Raw genomic sequence first — 20979 nt, 5'->3', positions numbered from 1 at the left:
TATGGGCATTAAATGAATTAATACATATATGCGAAACAATTACATTAATGAGTGGCACTCAGCAACCACATCATAAATGTTCCCTATTGTTCTTATTATTGTCATCATTATCCATTCATTCAAAAAGGATTTACAGAGTACCTTAGGTGCCTATAGATGCTCTAGACTCAAGATATTCAAAGGTAGACTAAACAGATGCGGTATATGCCTTCATGGAGCTTATGATGTAGTGGAGAATTCAGAAGATGAAGTTGGGCAGATTAGTGAATGACTGAGCTACCCAGATGGGTGCTTGTAGTGTACACTCTTGCTGGAGACAGGCCTCCATCTGCCTCGTTTCACACTGTTGCTCCAGTACCTTCTGAAGAGCATAGTAGGCACACAGTTCACGTTGGAAGACTGAATAACCGCATGAGTGAATTTCTGAGACGGGGCGCAGTTGAAGGTGAGCGTTACAGGTTCAGGGTTTAGGCTGTGTGGGCACCTACGACGTGAGCTCTGCAGTTTGTGGACTCTGTGTTTATGTGGCGAAGTCTGGCTTAGAGTGCATGTGGGTGGACGTGGAGAAGAGGATGAGGTTGTGAGAGTGTGCACCAGCACGAGTAAAACCTGTGTGTGTGTCAGCTAACAGGAACAGCAAAGTCTTTGGTTGTCCATTTTTGAGGTAAATCTGGACCCTTGTGTGAGGTCAGGGGTACAGTTCTGGCCTCAGTAAGTGAGGTATCAGCCAGGGGGCTGTGCTATGAAGACAGGGTATGAAGAGTATTTTGCAAGGCAAGTCTGATCTGTTGTGTAATTGTGTGTGATGCAAATTAAGGGTGGATGAAAAGCAAAATCTAGGGTGGTAGATATGAAGTAAGAATGGGTTGAAATGTGTGAGTCAGTTACAGGTTTTTGTGATTGTCAGTGAAGTAAGCTGGTCTGTCTGTAGGGCTCTGTAAACCAATAATTCAGGAGTTCATTATGTGAGGGTGCAGGTTTGTGAGGCAGATTCTAGAACTGGGAGCAATTGTGAGACAATTCTAAGATTAGGATGAGACAGGTCTGGGATTGTGAGTCTGGTAAATCTGAGTTTGTGCGTGTGTGTGGCTCTAAATCAGGAAAGACTTGGCTTTTAAATCAACCCACCTGAGTCAACAAGGTTTCTTCACTTTAGTAGGGCAGAGAGACTTGTGTTTGGAAGGCCAACTCCGGAGTGAGTGTGTATAAAGCAGGGTTTGTGCGCACGTGTGAGCGAGGCGAGTTCTTGAGGGTGAATCTGAGGGTTGCTGGGCGAGCGGGAAGCGTGCGTGTGTGTGCGCGCGCGCGCGCCAAATTGGATTTCTCCTTTGGATGGGCGGCGGGGAAGCGTGATCGCGGGAGGCCACACGTTAGGGTCTGGGCGCGCAGGAGGTGCGGCCGGGAGGGCGGGCGAGGCGGGCGAGGCGGGCGAGCAGAACACGCCGCCGCTCCGGCCCCCGCGCCGCGCTCGCTGGCTCGGGGCTCGCAGGGGACTGGCAGGAACCGGAGCAGCACTGCCGCCTCTGGCGCGAAGGCTCAGGCGCCTCCTCCCTCCCCAATCACTGTGGCTCGGCGCACGCTGCCGGCGGCTGCCCTTTCCGTCTCTCGGGAAGAGGACCCGTGGGCCACTGTCGCGATCCAACCATGGCCTCGGGCCGCAGAGGCTGGGACAGCTCCCACGAAGACGATCTGCCCGTGTACCTGGCCAGGCCGGGCACCACCGACCAGGTCCCGCGGCAGAAGTACGGCGGCATGTTCTGCAACGTGGAGGGCGCCTTCGAGAGCAAGACGCTGGATTTCGATGCCCTGAGCGTGGGGCAACGGGGCGCGAAGACTCCCCGGAGCAGCCAGGGCAGCGCCCGAGGCTCGGGGAGCCGGTCCGGCGCCGAGGGGGACACACCGCGCCGGGGCCAAGGCCGAGAGGAGAGCCGGGAGCCCGCGCCCACGTCGCCCGCTCCCGCTGGGGTGGAGATCCGGAGCGCCACGGGCAAGGAGGTTTTGCAGAACCTCGGCCCCAAGGACAAGGTAGGTGGGCCAGGATCTCCTCTCCGCCTGCCCTCGTTCCCTTCCCAGCCCGGGGCGCCATGGCCCAGGCACAACTTTCTCCTGCTCACTTTGCAAGGGGATGGAGGACTAGGGGGAGGAAAAGGGCATCCTCCTCTGAGTGCAGCGAGCCCTCCCGGCCCGGATCTGGATTATTCGCGCGTGTCTTCAACTGTAGCATCTTAGTGCGCGCGGGACGGGGTGCGTGGGTCCCCTCGCCTCCCTGCCGCATCCCCGGGCCATCGGTTCTGTGTGGGTGTGTCAGCCGGGCCAGCCCAGGAGGGCTGAGTGATTTCCAGCCCTTCTCTAGGTCTGAGTACCCATTAGCACAATTGTCTCGGTCTCCCCTCTGACTCTAGATTAAATCTCAACCCAGGTCACCAGGGCAGAGGGCAGACTGGTCCTGGGAAAATGGGGTCATCTCCATAGTACCCGGATGAAAGTACAGGGTGGGCGGTCTCCCCTCTCACTCTTCCGACATCAGCTCTGTCCCTGAAACTTTTGAGTGTGGAGCCACTAGACTAAACACCCAAAACCCCATGCCTCTCTTCTGTCCTAGATCGACATTTCACGTCTCTGTTTGTAAAGAGTATATTTGTGTAGGTAGCTTGGTACAAGACTGGGGATCCAGCTGTCTTTGGAAGAGTATTAATTGTATTTTTTAAAAAATAGGCGAGAGGATTAAGGGTACACATTGAACTAGCACGAGCTGCAAGTTCCCTGCTGCTTTTCCTTGTGCCAAAGCCAATTTCTTGTGTGTGTGTTTTTCAGAAACTCATGTCACACTGAGCTGACTTAAGATATGGCACTGAAACCCAGCTTGCCCTGATTTATTTGTTTATTTCATAGAAAATCAGGACCATAGTCCAGAAAATTCAGGGCCTGGGCAGAGTTGGAGTATTCAGAGTTCAAATGGACGCTTTTGAGTTGAGGAACAATAGTAATCAGATACCTCACCCTTGTCTAGATAATGGCTGCAAAATCTAGCTGCATATATTATACTGCACTAATACTGTTATGAATAATAACCTGAAATGGAAATGTTTGCCTGAGAACTATTACAGTTAATGCTAACCCAAGTTTTAGATGTTTTTCCATTAAAATGCAGCGAGCCAGTGAAAGGACAGGACTTCTCTGCACTGTGTGATTTTTGGAAGTTTAAAAATAATAAAGCTTTAAGTATTAATAGTGGGAAAGAAAGTACCGAAATCAGTACTGTTTTAAGGTGCCTTTGGGCAACAATGTCATTGTGCCTTGGAATCACTTACTTAGTTTGTGATTTTCACATCATCCTTAGTATACGGGATTTCTCTAGGCCTTGCTCAAATACCCTTCTAGGAAAATCTTCTGATCTTTTGGAAAGGGTTTGGCTGATTTCTAAGCTGAAGAATGGCCCTAGGGAAAGGTTGTTGCCTCTCTTCAGGTCTGACTTTGATCAGTATTGAAATGTTCCCTTTCTGACTCTAAGGGGTGGGAGAGGTGATGGAAAAGGTCGGTAACAGTTGCCCTGAGTCAGTGCTATTCCCTTTGCTGGAACACCCCTGATGTAAGCCAGATAATATGCCTGGTTTGCAAGATTTAAGAATGGTAACTAGAGAAAGGGAAAATGTTCCTCTTTTAAACCCAATAAGTCTTTCGTTTTCCTTCCTTTTGCAAACCCTGTACTTTTGCCTCTTAATTGAAAAATAATCATACAACCAGGATTTCTAGTGCTACATGGTTATTTCTAAGTTTGGGTTTGCTCTCAGCTTCATCCAGACCATGTTATTATCTCTAATTTGGTTGAATCACACTGTTAGAAGAGACAGCAGAGGTTATCTACTTCTGAACTTGATTATCTCCTTGAGGATAGGGATCGGGTGTTTGCATTTATCTTTGTGGCTGAAATGCCTGGCACTTGGGAGGTGCTGGATAAAAGTTTGATAAAACCCCCTTAACGAAGCCGTCTCTTTTGCTACATAGGTACAAAATCATCATCTGGCCTCTGTTTAAATACTGCCATTTTCAGGGAGCTCACTTCTTCATGAAGCCATTTTGGATGACTTTATGTTAAAAAAATTAAATAAGCCCAAGTCTACCACCTGCAGTTTCTACAAACTATTCTCAGTTCTGACCACTGGAAATATAAGAATAACTATGTTTCCTTATTCTGAGATATCTTAATCATTTTAGGCATGTAGGCTTGTGCATCTGTCAGAAAAGGTGGGGTAATGCCACAGTAACAAACAGTCCCCAAATCAAACTTAATCAAACAATAAATAAGTGTTTTTTGCTCCTGCTCCTTGTCTGTGATGGATCTGCAGGGCTGCTCTGTTCATTATTGCTCCTCAGAGACCTAGATTGATGGAGGTCCCATGTCCTCACATCCATGGTGGGAAAAGCACGTGGTAAATTGCTCACAGACTCTTAAACTCCCACACTGAAGCCACGAGCATGACTTATGCTCATATTTCATGGGCCAGAGCAAATCATCAGTCCATGTCCAACTTCAGAAGAACTGAGAAAGTACAGTCTTACTGGGATCCTGTAAGATAGAGGTTAGAAATATTTGGGAAATAGCTTTAAGATCTCTCCCAGATCTGGGGTGCATTAGTGGGATGAAAACTGGCTCAACACTTACAAATTATGTGACCATAAATGTGTAACTTATTCTCTGTGCCTTAGTTTTTCTCTTTTGCAAAATGCAGATAACAGTGACTACTTTGCGTATGGTGCTCAATACATGTTTGTTACTGTTACTCATTGATTTTTACTGCCTTTTATATGTTTTAGAGCAATTATCACATTCTTGCTAAAATTCTCTTTTTTAGCCTTATTATTCCTAGCTTCTTCAGCTCTGCATTGTATGAGCCTTTTATCACTTGGATTTCCTTTTCAGGTTATACTATATTTTGTAAATATTCTTTTGAAAATATAGTGCCCAGAACTGAACACAGTGTTCTAGATGGGATATGGCCATGGCAAAATGCATTAGGCTAGTTACTTTCCGTGATTTATACACAACATATGTTTCTGTAGTAAAGATTACACATAATAATTCATTAATCCAAGTCCTACTGTTGTCTCCATAATAAACTCCATGTCATTCAGCCTTCAGGAACTTTTCCACCTAAGCCAGGATATCTACATACTATGTTGGTACAGTTGAACTTAAAACAAAACCAAAAGGAAAAAAATATTTTAACGGCAGGATTTTATTTTTTCCCTCTGTAATATTCATCACCATTTTGCTTATTTTTCTATTATAATGATAATTTTGAAGCTTAATTCTATAGTACAATATCCCTTACTCCAGTTTTGGACTATCTGCAGATTTGATAATAAATATCTCTTTTTGAGCACTTTCTATGTGCCTGACATCTCTATCTCTATCTCTTTATCTATGTCTTTTCCGGACATGTTACCGTAATGCAAGGCAAGGACGGACCTTCCCACTACATACACCTTAGAAACCGTCTCCATCTCCCTGCCAGTCCATTATTCAGAATTCTTGGAGCTCAGTTGCTCAGTCTTTGAGAACAGTTGCTGCAAAATCCTTATTCTTCCAAGTTGATTTTGAAGCTATAGAAAGAGGTTTTTAAAATATCATGATAAAATTAAAGTATGCTTTGTCTCTAGCATTCCTAGTTATTAATTCCCACCTGAAGGAAATGAGTTTAGTTAATAAAAGAATAAATTATGAAAGGGTTAAATAGCAAAAGTGTTTGGCAGAATAAAAATGTAAAAAATGTCACTGAGTTATACTCCAAATGCCATGTTCCAGGTTTGAGGTATCACTGGCTCTTTCTATTGTGGTTCTGGATCTATTTGTAAACACCTTATTAAATTATGTATTTACATTTTTCTCATGATAGGCATTCATATTGCCAAATTCTTCAACACAACTTTTTGTTTATGATTTTTGACAGTCAGTACATAAAAAAGCAGTTCTAAGTGAAAAGTAAATATTTTTTTCACCATTTGTCAAGATGGTTTCCATGCATGCAGAAAGGAAATCACTTCTAGCAGTGAGGAAATTACTAAAGGGAGGAGAATTATGATATATAGTCTGCCAAGAGCAAATGATTCTGCAGACTCTGTCATCCAGTGAAAACAAAAGTAAAGACATTATGATTAGGTGGGTCTATTGATAACTCCCTTTCGGGAACTGGGGGTCATTTCTAGTTCCCCGCTTCTCACGTGGGCCACTTTTGTGCAAGATTTTTCCCTATGAAGTCAGCAGGGCTTTGGGGTCTAGGAGGAGAGGATTTGAAACAAATGAGCTGTGCCTCTTACCTTTTACCGTTTGTCTTTGTTGTCCTGGTGATGGTTTTCAAAATGATTCAGAGAAATTGAAGTCTTCCTCCTTAACCTACACAAAGGAAGACAGCTGGCAATAGAATTCTAGGCTTATAAAGGCCTCTCTAGTCATCCAGATCGAAACGCTGTAGTGTAAATGAATTTTACAAGGCTGCTCGGACAAACTAAAGTTTGCACTCAGGCTGGGAAAAGAAGTTCTTACTTACCTGGCCCTCAGGCCACACTTGAATCTGGGAGTACATTTACTTAGCCAAACTTGGGTGTGTTTGAAACCATTCAGAACTTTAGTTTAGTCTGACAGTAGGCATTTGAGGGACATAAAAAATGTGCCTTCTAAGTAATGCTGCGATTGGCAGAGTTCCCTCAAAGTAATGGGCCCTGGAGACAAGGTTTTGCTGACGGCTCTTGTAAGTAATGTTTTGGAAGCCAGAGGTTGGTCTGTGATACTTTTCTGTGAGTGATTTCTATAGCTGATTCTCTTTATGATTAGTTTCCAGTAATCAAATAATGTTCCTGTGAGACAGTGGATAAAGCTTCCTAGGAAGAGGAAATCTGGCCGAGGGGAATGGAATCCTTGAATGCAAGTTCAGCCCTTCTTTTGCAAGAGGAGGCAGAAGGTCTATTTGGGTGTGTAAGCACTTTTAAAAAACTAAACTTTCAGGAAAATGTCATGTTAAAATATATCTGTACTCTTAACGTGGACTCACATGGCATTCAAAAAATAGTTCAACACCATCAAAAAAACAGTGAGATGAGGCAGAAAAAAAGACAACTGGATAAAGCATTAGCTTCCTTTATCCAGCTAGCTATACAATTTAGGAAAGGTACCTCCCTTTTCTCTGAGTTTTAGTTTCCTCCTTTCTAAAATGAAGGGGCTGGACCAGTGGTCTATAAACTTTTCTGATTGTGTACCTTTATGCAAAAATTTTTTGAGCATATGCTCTCTTTCTATATATGTGTATGTACATATATGTACACACATGTACATATATATAAATTACATATACAAATAATATATTAATATCTTATGACATTATTAGATACAAAGAAAAGTACAAACTAAAAAAGAAGAGATATCATCATAAATATAAATCGTGATTTTTTTTTCTTGTACCCTGGTGGCTCATCTTGCCTACCCAGTTGGGTGAGTGCTTGTAAGTCTATGATCTTTGGAACAAAGCCATAGCAGTCAGTGGTTCTAATATCAATATAACAGTCATTAATGAGTTCACTGTCAGCCTGAGTTCTTCAGGGACATGTCGTCTTTTATGGACCAACATCTAAGAGAAAAGTTTCAAACCATTGAAGGCTTGTGATGAGGCTGCAGGCCAGATGATGGCTACTGTTCAGTGTGCTCTTTATAAATATATGTCTGGGGTTGGGCCACTGGGGTGTGGATAACAAGGGTCACCATAAATATGATGAGGAGTCCCCAAATCTCCCTTCATGCACTAATTTTCTCTTTTCTCATTGATTCAAAAACATTTACTAAGCACCAGCTATGTAGGTGAGCAATCAAAAACTAATGTTAGAGGAACAAAGGTGAACCAAATAGATGCACGTTAGGAAAACATAAACTGCCTTTTGTCATAATCTCTCAGAGAAAACTGCCATTAACACAAGAGTGTATTTTCTTTACTCCAAAATAAAAGTGGGAACATGCGGTATTATCTGTTTTTAAACAGCTTTTTTTACCACTTTTTAAAACATTTAATAAACTTTATTTCTGAGAGCAGGTTTAGGTTCATTGCAAAATTGGGTGGAAAGTACAGAGATTTCCCATATTTCTCCTGCACCCACTCTTGCATAGCCTCCTCCATTATCAGCTTCCCCCGCCAGAGTGGTATATTTGTTACAATTGATGGACCTATTGACACATTCTCATCACCCAAAGTCCATAGTTTACATTAGGGTTCACTCTTGGTGTTGTGCATTCTGTGGATTTTGACAAATGTATAGTGACATGTATCCATTAGTACAGTATCACACAGAGTATTTTCACTGCCCTAAAAATCCTTTGTGTTCCGCCTGTTTATTCCTCCCTTTCCTCTAACCCCTGAAAACTATAAATATTTTTACTGTTTCTATAGTTTTGCCTTTTCCAGAATGTCATACAGTTGGAATCATATAATATCTAACCTTTTCAATTGCTTTCTTTTACTCAGTAATATGCATTTAAATTTCTTCTGTGTCCTTTCATGGCTTGATAGCACATTTCTTTTTAGCACTAAACATTCCATTGTCTAAATTAACTACAGTTTATTTATACATTCACTGAAGGACATTTTAGCTGTGTCCAGGTTTTGGCAATTAGGACTTAAAGCTGCTGTAAACATTCATTTGCAGCTTTTTGTGTGGACATAATTTTTTTTCTCTTTTATTTATTTATTATTTATTTTTTAATCTTTATTGGAGTATAATTACTTCGCAATACTGTGTTAGTTTCTGTTATACACCCAAGTGAATCAGCCATATGCATACATATATCCCCATGTCCCCTCCCTCTTGCGTCTCCCTCCCACCCTCCCTATCCCACCCCTCTAGGTCATCGCAAAGCACTGAGCTGATCTCCCAGTGCTATGCGGCTGCTTCCCACCAGCGAAGTATTGTACATTCAGTAGTGTATATATGTCGATGTTACTCTCGCTTTGCCCCAGCTTCTCCCTCCCCCACCCGTGTCCTCAAGTCCATTCTCTTGGCCATAAATTTTTAGTTCATTTGAGTAAGTTGAGTGTGATTGCTGGATCATATGATGAGTATGTTTAGTTTTGTAAGAAATCTCCAAAGTAGAAGAAGTAAGAAGTCTTCCAAAGTAGCTGTACCATTTTGTATTCCCACCAGCAATGAACGAGAATTCCTTTTGCTCCACATCCTCGCCAGCATTTAGTGTTATCGCTATTTTGGATTTTCGCCATTCTGATAGGTGTGTAGTAGTATGTCATCGTTGCTTTAATTTGCAATTCCCTAATGATGTGCAATGCTGAACATGTTTTTATATGCTTACTTGTCATCTGTATATCTTCTTCTTGTGAGGTGTCTGTTCAGGTCTTTTGCCCATTTTTAAATTGGGTTGTTCATTTTATTATTGTTTATTGTTTTAAGAGTTCTTTGTATTTTTTGGATAAGAATCCTTTATCTCATGTGTCTCTTGCAAGTATTTTCTCCCAGTCTGTGGCTTCTAATTCTCTTAACATTTTCTTTTGTGGGGCAGAAGTTTTTAAATTTTATCAAGTCCAGCTTACCCATTATTTCTTTCATGGATTGTACCTTTGTTGTTGTATCTAAAAAGTCATTGTCATACCCAAGGTCATCTAGGTTTTCTTCTATCTGATTTTCTAGGCATTTAGAATTTTTCGTTTTATTGATACATTTAGGTTTGTGATCCATTTTGAGTTAAATTTTGTAAAGGGTATAGGATCTGTGCCTCGATTCATTTTGTTGCATGTGGATGACCAGTTGTTCTAGCACCATTTGTTGAAAAAGACTATCTTTGCTCCATTGTATTCCCTTTGTTCCTTTGTCCAAGATCAGTTGCCTGTATTTATATGGTTCTATTTCTAGGTTCTCTATTCTGATCCATTAATCTATTTCTTTATCCATTTGCCAAAACCACTCTGTCTTGATTACTGTAAGTGTTGAAGTTGGATAATGTCAGTTCCTTAGAGTTTCTCACCATTAAGTGTTCAGATTGTCCATTCCTTCTTGTGTGAGTTTTAGCGGATTGTGTCTTTCAAGGAATTAGTCCATTTCATCTGGGTTATAAAAATTAAGGGTGTAGAGTATTTCATAATATTCCCTTATTATCCTTTTAGTGTACATGGGGTCTCTAGTGATGTCCCCTCTTTTATTTTTGATATAAGTAATTTATGTCTTCTCTTTTTTCCTTAATTATCCTGCCTAGATGCTTATCAATTTTATTGATCTTTTTGAAAAATCAGCTTTTCGTTTAATTTTCTCTATTGCTGTTTTTTTTGATTTATGTTCTAATTTTTATTCTTTCTTTTCTTCTCCTTACTTTGGATCTAATTTGTCTTTCTTTTCTAGTTTCTTAAGATGGAAGCTTACACTATTTATTTTAGATCTTTCTTCTTTTCTAATATATGCATTCAGTGTTATAAATTTCCCTCTAAGCAGTGCTTTAATTGCATCCCACGGATTTTGATATGTTGTATTTTCACTTTTATTTGGCTCAAAACATTTTAAAATTCCTTTTGAGATTTCTGCTTTGACCCGTGTGTTACTTAGAAGGGTGTTGTTTAATCTCCAATTATTTGGGGGATTTTCCAGCTATCTTTCTCTTATTGATTTCTAGTTTAATTCTATTGTGGTCTGAGAATAAATATTATATGATTTCTATTCTCTTAAATTTGTTAAAGTATGCTTTATAGCCCAGAATGTGGTATATCTTGGTGAATATTCTGTGTGAGCTTGAGAAGAATGTATAGTCTGCTGTTGTTGGATGAAATAGTCTGTAGCTATCAGTTATATCTAGTTTATTGATAGTCCTGTTGAGTTCAACCATGTCTTTATTGATTTTCTGCCTGCTGGATTTGTCCATTTTGGATAGAGGGGTGTTAAAATCTCTAAGTCTAACAGTGGATTTATCTATTTCTCCTGGCAATTCTATCAGATTTTGCCTCACATACTTTGATGCTCTGTTTTTAGGCATGTATACATTAAGAATTGTTATGCCTTCCTTTAGCATTGACCCCTTTATCATTATGTAATGCCCTTCTTTATACCTGATAACTTTCCTACTTGAAGTCTGCTCTGAAATTAATACAGCTACTCCTGCTTTCTTTTAATTAGTATTAGCATGGTATGTTTTTCTCCATTCATCTACTTTTAGTTTATATGTGTCTTTATATCTAAAGTTGATTTCTTGTAGACCACGTATAGCTGGGTTGTGTTTTTTGATCAGCTCTGACAATCTGTCTTTTAATTGGTGCATTTAGACCATTCACATTCAAAATGGTTATTGATATAGTTGGGTTAATATTTACTGTATTTGTTAGTGTTTTCTACTTGTTGTCCTTGTTCTTTGTTCTTATTTTTGTCTTCCATTCTTTTTTTGCCTTTTGTGATTTTAATTGAGCATTTTATGTGACTCCATTTTCTCTGTTTTCTTCACATATCAGTTATACTTCTTTTTTACTTTTCTTATTGGTTGCACTGGAGTTTGCAATATACATTTACAACTAACCCAAGTCTACTTTTCAGATAACACTGTGCTGCTTCACAGGTAGTACAAGTGCCATATAGTAACCAAATATTCTCATTTCTTCCCACCTGCTCCTTGTGTCATTGCTGATATTCATTTCACTTATATATAAGCATAAATAAATAAATAAAGGAATACATTTTTGCTATTATTATTTTGAACAAATTGTTACATATTAGATCAATTAAAAAAATTTTTTTTTTGTCTTCACTTGTTCCTTCTCCTGTGCTCTTTCTGTCTTTATGTAGATCCAGATTTCTGAGCTATATCATTTTCCTTCTCTTCGAAGAACTTCTCTGAACATTTCTTACAAGGCAGATCTGTTGCCGACAGATTCCCTCAATTTTCGTTTGTCTGAGAGAGTCTTTACTTCTCCTTCACTTTTGAAGGATATTTTGCAAGTTCAGATTTCTAGTCTGTTTTTTTTTCTCTCTCAGTACTTTAAGTATTTTACTCCATTCTCTTCTTGCTTGCATCATTTCTGAGAAGTCAGATGCAGTACTTGTCTTTGCTCCTCTGTAGGTAAGATGTTTTTACTCCCTCTGGCTTCTTTCAAGATTTTTTTATCTCTGATTTAATGAAATTTGAATATGATATGCCTAGGTGTAGTTTTTTCATTTGTTTGCTTTGTTTTTTTGGCTTACCATTCTGTGAGTTTCCTGGATCTGTGGTTTGGTGTCTTGACATTAATTTGGGGGAAATTCTCAGTCATTATTGCTTTAAATATTGCTTCTGTTTCTTTCTTCTCCTTCTGGTATTCCCATTACATACATGTTACACCTTACGTAGTTGTCCCAAAGTTCTTGGATATTCTCTTCTGGTTTTTTTTTCTTTTTCAGTCTTTTTTCTCTTTCCTCAGTTTTGGAAGTTTCTGTGGTTATAACCTCAAATTCAGAGTTCAGGTTTTCCTCAGTTGTATCTAATCTACTAAAGAGCCCATCAAAGGCATTCTTCATTTCTGTTACAGTGTTTTTGTTCTCTAGCAATTTTTTTTGATTCTTTGTTAGAATTTCCATCTCTCTGCTTATATTATATCTCTGTTCTTGCATGTTGTCTACCTTTTTCATTGACACCCTTAACATATTAATCATACTTTTTCCAAATTCCTTGTCTGATAATTCCAACATTCCTGACATATATGACTCTGTTTCTAATGCTTATTCAATCTCTTCAAACTGTGGGGTATTTTTTTGTTTGTTTGTTTATTTTGCTTTTAGTATGCCTCATTATTTATTATTATTATTTAAAAATATTTATTTATTTATTTGGCCGTGCTGGGTCTTAGTTGCGGCATGCAGGATCTTTGTTGCAGCATGTGTGATCTTTAGTTGCAGCACGCAAACTCTTATTTGTGGCATGTGGTATCTAATTTCCTTACCAGGGATCAAACCAGGGCCCCCTGCATTGGGAGCCTGGAGCCTTAGCCACTGGACCACCAGGGAAGTCCCTGCCTTGTTATTTTTTTTTGAAAACTGGACACAATGTACTGGGTAAAAGGAACTACAATAAATAGACCTTTTCTAATGTGGTGGTAAGATGTGGATGTAGGGGAAGCATTCTGTAGTGCTATGATTAGGTCTCAGTCTTTTGGTGAACCTGTGCCTCTGAACTGTGAACTTCACCAATTTCACAGTCCTTCCCTGCCACCTATTAGGTGGGACAGGATGGCTGGAGGGGGCTGGAGTTGCCTATTTTCCTTCTCCCACACAGGAGGCTGGAGGTGGCTAGTGCTGGGTATTTCTTCCTCCCCCTCAGGGAGGTTAGGCTCTGATAAATTAGTTACTTCTGAAGGCAGGCCTTGTTAAGAACAGAACGCTCTGGTGTATTTCAAAAGGGTTCTTTTTCTCCTCCCCCTGCCAGAAGCAGCAGGGGATTTTTCTCTGATTTTTCACTCTGAGGACCAGGGGAAGCTCTTGGAGGTAACAGTCACAGAACTGTGAGGGTTCTCTGTTAACTGGATAACTGGGTCCCCTGAAGTTTTTAACTCTCAGAGTTGTCCAAGCTGAGCCTCCAGCAATTCATCAATCCCAGTTCAGGTTTTCCTACCTTGGCACTGGTTCCCTTGGTAGTGTTTGCTTCTGATTTTCTGTTCAGGTAAGTTGTGATTCTGTATTCACCTGTTTTCTCCAGTTTGGGGGGCAGTGGTTTTCCCTGTGTCCTCAAGTTAAGAGTTGTTTGTGTGTTAGTTTGCTCAGCATTTTCCTTGTCAGGATGGAGTGGCAACTTCTTAGCTCCTTACATGTTGGATCTGAAACCCTAAACTATTTTTTTAAACTTAAATTATTATGGCATCTTTACAGAGCATCAAAGATTTTCCAAAATGTAACTTATAATAGCAGTATAGTACTCTACTGTGAGGCATCACATATTTAATCACTTATGCCTTTTAATTGGACATTTATATTTTTGTTTTCAGTTTTGACTTCATTTTTACTTTCTCTTCTTTTGCTACTGCAAATAAGGAAGTGCTAGACCTCCTGCTAGCTAAATCTTTTTGCATATTCACTTTATTACCGTTTGTCAGTGGAAAATTCCTAGAAATGGACACCTGTGGTGTGGTCATTTTCAGCTGCAGGAACACTGAGTATGGAATGGTTGTTTGCTATGTGAAACTTCACGCGCCAGGATTCTGCTGTGTATAAAGCCAGGAGAGTATTTTGTGTAAATTCTGTAAGAAACATGGGTACAGTCTCGGCCAAATTGCTCAATAGCAGATGAGATTAAGGGGACACAAAGCCAGGTAAATGGGGACAAAGTAAAAGACATGGGAAGAAGAAGATTTTCAATCTTAGCTGGAGATAAAAATATAGACAGGAAGAAAGTTAAAGTTGTAAAAGGAGATCCATGAAAAAATAGAATTTTTCTCTACCAAAGTAGTTCCCACCAAAATCTATTGTTATTTTACTTTTCCTTGAGTTTAGGGCACAAATATGAGGTTCAAGGTGTGTTCTGATGCAAAGATCCACTTATGGAATACGAATTTATGCAAGGCTCTGCTGTCTTTAACCCTCACAATAAATCTACAAAATAGGTATTAATAGCTACGTATTCTGGGAGAGAAACGGAATCTCAGAGAGATTACTTGACTTCCTGTAGTCATATAACTAGAAATGGACAAAGTAGGATTTAAGCTCTTAGACTGTCCAACTGCTTTTTATACCACTTTGCTGTTCTCCTGGTATGTGGTGGCAGCTAAGAATTAGTTCTGAATGGGGTCGAGCACCTAGCACTGGCTTGGCTAAGAGGATTATCCAGAATAAAATATCTACTGGTGAGACTTTTTGGAGAGTAAGAGGATGGGGCTCTCAGAATCGAAATAGGAAAGCAGAGTTTGGTCAAGTCCAAAGGTGAGCTCAGTGGCTAAAGCAGAAAATACTGGAAGCTAGGAGGCCCTAGAAGGAGACCAGGAGATAGAGCAAAGGAAGGAAGAAGTAGAGAGGGACTCAAGATAGTTGTCTTGAAATGCACCAAATGCCTAATAATTATTTTTGTAAAATTTACTTTATTGAAGAATAGTTGATTTACAGTGTTGTGTTAATTTCTGCTGTACAGCAAAATGATTCAGTTATACATATATGTATTCTTTTTTATATTATTTTACATTATGGTTTGTCACAGAATATTTAATATAGTTCCCTGTGCTATACAGTAGGACCTTGTTGTTTATCCATTTTCTATGTAATAGTTTGCATCTGCTAACCCCAAACTCCCAGTCCAACTCCCCCCCTCCACCCCACCCCTTCTTCTCCTTGGCAACCACAAGTCTGATCTGATCTCTATGTCTGTGAGTCTGTTTCTGTTTGGTAGATAAGTTCATTTGTGTCATAATTTAGATTCCACATGTAAGTGATGTCATATGGTATTTGTCTTTCTCTTTCTGACTTACTTCACTTAGTATGATAATTGCTAGTCCATCCATGTTGCTGCAAATGGCATTATTTCATTCTTTTGATGGCTGAGTAGTATTCCTTTGTATATATGTACCACATCTTCTTTATCCACTCCTCTGTCGATAGACATTTAGGCTGTTTCCATGTCATGGCTATTGTGAATAGTGCTGTTATGAACATAGGGGGTTTATGTATCTTTTTGAATTATAGTTTTGTCCAGATATATGCCCAGGAGTTGGATTGGTGCCACCAGGGAAGCCCCTGCCCATTTTTTGATTGGGTGGTTTTGTTGTTGAGTTGTGTGAGCTGTTTGAATATTTTGGAAATTAAGCCCTTGTTGGTTGCATCGTTTGCAGATATTTTCTCCCAGTCCATAGGTTGTCTTTTCATTTTGTTTGTGGTTTCTTTTGCTGTACAGAAGCTTGTAAGTTTGATTTGGTCACATTTGTTTATTTTTACTTTCGTCTAATAATTATTTTTATTGGGTGCTGTGGCTTGCTGGTTGCTTGACCTGATTTAAAGGCACTTGCTAAGGGCAGATAGTATTCAAAGGATCGTGGCAGAGATGGAGCTCAGATCCAGGTCTGCAGGACTCTGGAGCCCACACACCACTATTAATGACAGTCTCTTTTGAGGGCAGAATCACTTGGTTTATTTCCAAGAAGCTAGACTATGTCCACCATAGAGAAAAGATGCAGTGTTTACAGGGAGTTGGAAGTGGGCTGGGGAAGGGCTGTTTTCCTCTGACTACATCCTGTCACTTAGATAGAAATAAATAAAGCCAATGAAATGGAAAATTGTATGATAAATGGATACTGAGTAAGAAAGAAAATAATACAGTTGATAAATGATGATATGTCACATAATTGGTAGTGAGGGAAAACCTTTCCAGAGATACAGTTTTCTTCTACACACCACCAAGGGAGAGTCAGGAAGCCAGTGAGATTACAGGTGGGGAACAGGGAGTTTGAAGTGGGTGGAGGTGATTTGAAATGAAGACAGTATCTGGCAATGCTTGCTTTCAGCTAAGTGTCTGCAAATAAAAGGATTAGGTGTCACTCAGTTGTCTACAATAGGAGTTTGTAAACTTTTTCCGTAAAGGTCCAGATAGTAAATATTTTAGGCTTTTGAGGCTATAAGCTATCTGTCCCAACTACTAAGCTCTGTATAGCAAAGCTGTCCATAGACAATATGTAAATGAATGGCTGTGGCTGTGTGCCAATAAAACCTTATTTGCAGCATCAGGTGTTGCACTGGACTTGACCCAAGAGCAATAGTTTGCTAACCCCTGATCTTGAATATAAGAAAAGGGGCATAGGTGTGTGTGTGTGTGTGTGTGTTTGCGTGTATGTTGGAATGGCAGAGTGAGTTATGGCAACTTGTCAATAGGAAAAGATGTAGAAATTTGAAGTAGGTATAGGAACTACACGAGATCATCTAAAAGGCTCGGAAACACCTGGCCCCCTTTCCGGGTGTCCGAGATTCGAGGAGGTCATTAAAAATAAATACATATCTGACCATGGAGAGGAGAACTATGTAAGCTATTTTAAGAGAATGAAATATGAAGTGGAGACAAGGCTTTGTAAAGAGCAGACAGGAGAAAGGGAGAGGGTGAGGGGGATGACCTGGACACGACAGCAAGAAAGAAAGAAAGGAAGTCTGAACAGTTAGGAAGGAGGAGGTCAAGCTTTACTGGGGTGCTGGAAAAAGGAGAGGTGCGAGGGCAGGAAACAGCTTGGAGCTGCAGAGAGGAGAGGGGCCTGTGGAAAAGACCTCCTGGAGATGTTAACAGAAGGTGGTAGTATTAAGTGAACGGGGAGAAGGCTAGGCTCACTCACTCTTTTTTTTTTTTTTTTTAATTTCCTTCTGCCTACTTGAACCTGAGCAGAAAGAGAACCACCCTCCTACTCTTAAGACCTGTCAACAGATTAAAAATGGGGAGCTTTGAGAGCTGACATAATGGCTCGTCCAATAGAAGGGTGATTAGGAATTTTCAGGGAAAGGGTATCCTTGGGCCGGTGTTTATTACCTCTTGGAAGATGTGTGCTCACCATTCAGGAAACCTGCCTTAGGGGTCAGGAGCTCCGCTGCAGTTGGCTCCCCTTGAGGCCTGCAGGCAGTGTCAGTGGCTATCCACTCACTGTTTCCTTCACTGATTCTCTCAACCATTCGTGGGTCCAACAGATATTTACTAAGCGTCCACTATGAGCCTCTTCCGGGTCACCAGCAATCGGGGATCTGTCAGGTACTTGAAGGGTTCGTGTGGAAGAGGTGGTGGCAGCTTCAAAAAATGAGCGCTCAGAAGCGGGGAGCTGGGCCTGCATCAGGTCAGAGGGCGGGGAGGGGAGGAAATGGATATTCACGAAAAGAGTTCTCTATCACAAGACAGATTTTTCCAACTAGACTGGAGAATCTCAGAGCTGGAAGCCGTTTCGAAGACCATTTTGTCTCTTTCACTTTAGAAATAGGAAAACTGAGAGCTCAAGATGGGAATAAAGATGAAAAATAAAATTTATTGAGTGCTTATTACAGGCCAGGCACTGTTTTTTTTAAACAGTAGTAAAATATGCATAACAAAATTTATCATTTTTGACCATTTTAAAGTACATTTCAGTGGTAGTAAGTCCATTTACAATGTTGTATAGTCACGACCACTATCTAGTTGCAGAACTTTTCCATCACCCCAGGAGGAAACTCTCCACCCATTAAGCAGTTGGTCCCCATGCCCCCCTCGCTCCAGCCCTTGGCAACCACTAATCTGTTTTCTGTCTCTATAGATTTGCCTGTAATGGCCATTTCATATAAATGGAAAAATATACTAGGAAGCCCTTTTGTGTCTGGCTTCTTTCACTGAGCATAATGTTTTCAGGGTTCATCCATGTTGTGGCACCCATCAGTACTTTATTCTTTTCTGCGGCAGGATAATATTCCATTGTGCGGATATATTACATTCGGTTTTTCTATCCACCAGCGAATGGACATTTGGGTCATTTCTGCTTTTTTGGCTGTTGTGAATGGTGCTGTGCCAGGCACTTTTTAAAGCATTTTACGTTTATTAGTTTAATTCTGTTCACAAAAACCTTGGAGGGACGTTCTCTAATTACATCGATTTTACAAATGAGAAAAAAGAGATTAGGTCACATACCCAAGTCACACACTTAGGAGAAGGGGGTGGGGAGGGTGGAGCTAAGACCCAAGTTTCCTATCTCCCCGCCCAGCGCTCTTTCCACTCTGAACACTAGCTCAGCTCTGTGAGGGCAGGACCCACCACTCACTCCTGGCTGCTCTTCCTTCATGTTCACCACAGTCACATGTGCACAGTGTATTTGCTATAAACTAGGTGAATTGAACCCCTCTGCTGAATAATACATAGGAAGCAAAGGAAGGACTAGAGATTATTTATAGGAAGTCGCTTTTCATTTTAATATTAAATATAGAGAACACCTGACTCATAGCAGGACATTGTAAATAACTTATGGCCTATTCATAGGACAGAACACTATAGAGCCATTAAAAACAATGCTGTGGAAGCATAGAGGCGTGAGAAGGTGTTCCTGGGTTAGTCCCTCCACTCTCTGAAGGAAGTCACCATCAACAACTTGAGTAGGAAAATAGATTTACAGAGGTTCAGTAACCTGCATGAGCTCAAACAGTTTGCAAAGCCAGAATTCTGTCTGAATCCCCAAACCCACACTCTCAGCCACAATAAAAAAGTAAACAGAAATTTAACAAAATCTTAGCAGTGGGATAGTGGATTAACTTATGTTTTCTTCTATTTCTTCAGAACATTTTTCACATTTTTTTTTTTACAGTGACCTTGCGTTGCTTTTCAAACTGAATAAGAGCTTTGCATTTTCTCTTTCAAAGAAAAGAATCCTGCTTAAATACACCTCAGGACGTAGTTGATCAAAAAGAAAAGATTAAACCTCTCATGGAAGAAAATACAGGCCACAAGAAAAGTAAAGAACAGTGCTGGCAAGATACCCTCAGTGGAGGTCTGGTTTTATGGCTGCTTTATTGTCTCAACATTTGGGAACCATTAATGGGTGCTGACCACTCCTTTAACCTAAATAAGCATTTCTATTTCCCAGTTCCCTGCAAAGCTCTTCTGATGATTAGAGAAAGCAGTTAACAAACCACACCAAATCCTATGCAGTTGTAGCCTGGTCTTGTGTGACATGGTGGAATAGAAGTATTCAGTTACTTAAGTTACACCCTTCAATTCTCTAACCTCTATCTAAAATTCTACCTTGCTCTCATTTCTTCTTTTGTCAGATTTTTTTTTTCTTGTGACGAGAACTTTGAAGATCTACCATCATAGCAACTTTCAAATATACAATATAGTAGCATTAACTGTAGTCCCCATGCCATCCATTACATCCCGTGACTTACTGATTGTGTAACGGGAGGTTTGTACCTTTTGACCCCTTCGACCCATTTGCCCTCCCCTGCCTCTGGCCACAGCCGCCAGTTTCTCTGTATCTATGAATTGTATTTTTGTTTTTTTGTTTTTTTTTTTAGGATTCCACATATAAGTGAGATTCTCATTTCTGACTATTGCCAGTAAGCACTGGCTTGGGGCCTGATTTTCATCTTCTCTGTGTAATCTCCAGAAGGGATTTGAGAAATAACCCTTCTTCACATTGTGAATACAAGAAAAATACTAGTTTGTTATTGCTTGTTACTGTGGGTAGAAACCACATTACGAAAAACTAGTCATTGTTGCTAAGGACTTAAGTTGTTGATATTTAATTCCACATTTCCCCTTTCAAGTCCCGTCTCCTCATTCAATTAGCAGTGACGTGGCTCCGCAATAACTGTAATATTGTCATAATTTCCATAGAAACCATCTGTAAAGCTGCAAACACAGGATTACACCCTCCCTGCAGGCTGAGGCAGGAAGGCCAGATGGGCTATGAAGGGGAAAAGGTCCTCAATGGGACATAAATCACTTGGTGCCGGGTGGTGGTAGGGGGGAGGAAGCCACTTCAGGAGGAAAACTGTGTTTGGTACAGTCTTTGCCACAGGGTGAAATTCCTGAATGAAGTGGCCAGCCGTGCAGGCTCCTTTCCAAGGCCAGTGTCTGGGCCTGGTTATTTGTTTGGACCCTGATGCTAAGGAAGCTGGAGCCAGATTTCTTCCTATGTGGGCTGCTGACTTCCTTGTTCATCAGCCACAGACAGACAGACAGAAGGCCCTCGTCAGCTCCTGTGTGTATGAAGATAGGGAGACAAGTAACATGTAATGCCATCCCTGTGTGCCAGGCTGGACGCTTCACATGAATATCTCTTTGGACCTTCACAGCATCCCTGAGGGGAAGATATTATTATTATTCCCATTTTACAGATGAGGTAGCTGGGCTACTGTCACTCCCTCTCCTTCAGATCTCAGCTTCATCTTGAGTATTTCCAGGACTTTTCTCTGGACCCTCAAAGCCAGGTAGGGTTCACCTATGTACTCACCAATGCACCTCTGTTTGATACTTACTATTCTGTATTGTAAGTTCTCATTTACCTCTTTCCCACT

General features: G+C 40.6%; 1 protein-coding gene across 2 annotated transcripts in view; it reads left to right on the top strand.

Moving 5' to 3' along the window:
- Positions 1 to 1613: 1613 nt before the first annotated feature.
- DPYSL3 (dihydropyrimidinase like 3) overlaps positions 1614 to 20979 on the top strand; it is a 112472-nt gene continuing 93106 nt past the window's right edge. Inside the window, exon 1 of one of the 2 annotated variants that reach the window (XM_024731400.1) lies at positions 1614 to 2025. In XM_024731400.1, the coding sequence (XP_024587168.1) occupies positions 1645 to 2025 (381 nt within the window). In that variant the 5' untranslated portion in view covers positions 1614 to 1644. Of the gene's footprint in view, positions 2026 to 13566; positions 13658 to 20979 lie in introns of those variants that run through there. The other variant, XM_024731402.1, reaches the window with a different exon arrangement.

The sequence above is a fragment of the Neophocaena asiaeorientalis genome, unplaced genomic scaffold, assembly GCF_003031525.2.
Source record: "Neophocaena asiaeorientalis asiaeorientalis breed wild unplaced genomic scaffold, Neophocaena_asiaeorientalis_V1.1 scaffold531, whole genome shotgun sequence".
Taxonomy (NCBI): Eukaryota; Metazoa; Chordata; class Mammalia; order Artiodactyla; family Phocoenidae; genus Neophocaena; species Neophocaena asiaeorientalis.
This window is presented reverse-complemented; position numbering and strand designations above follow the sequence as displayed.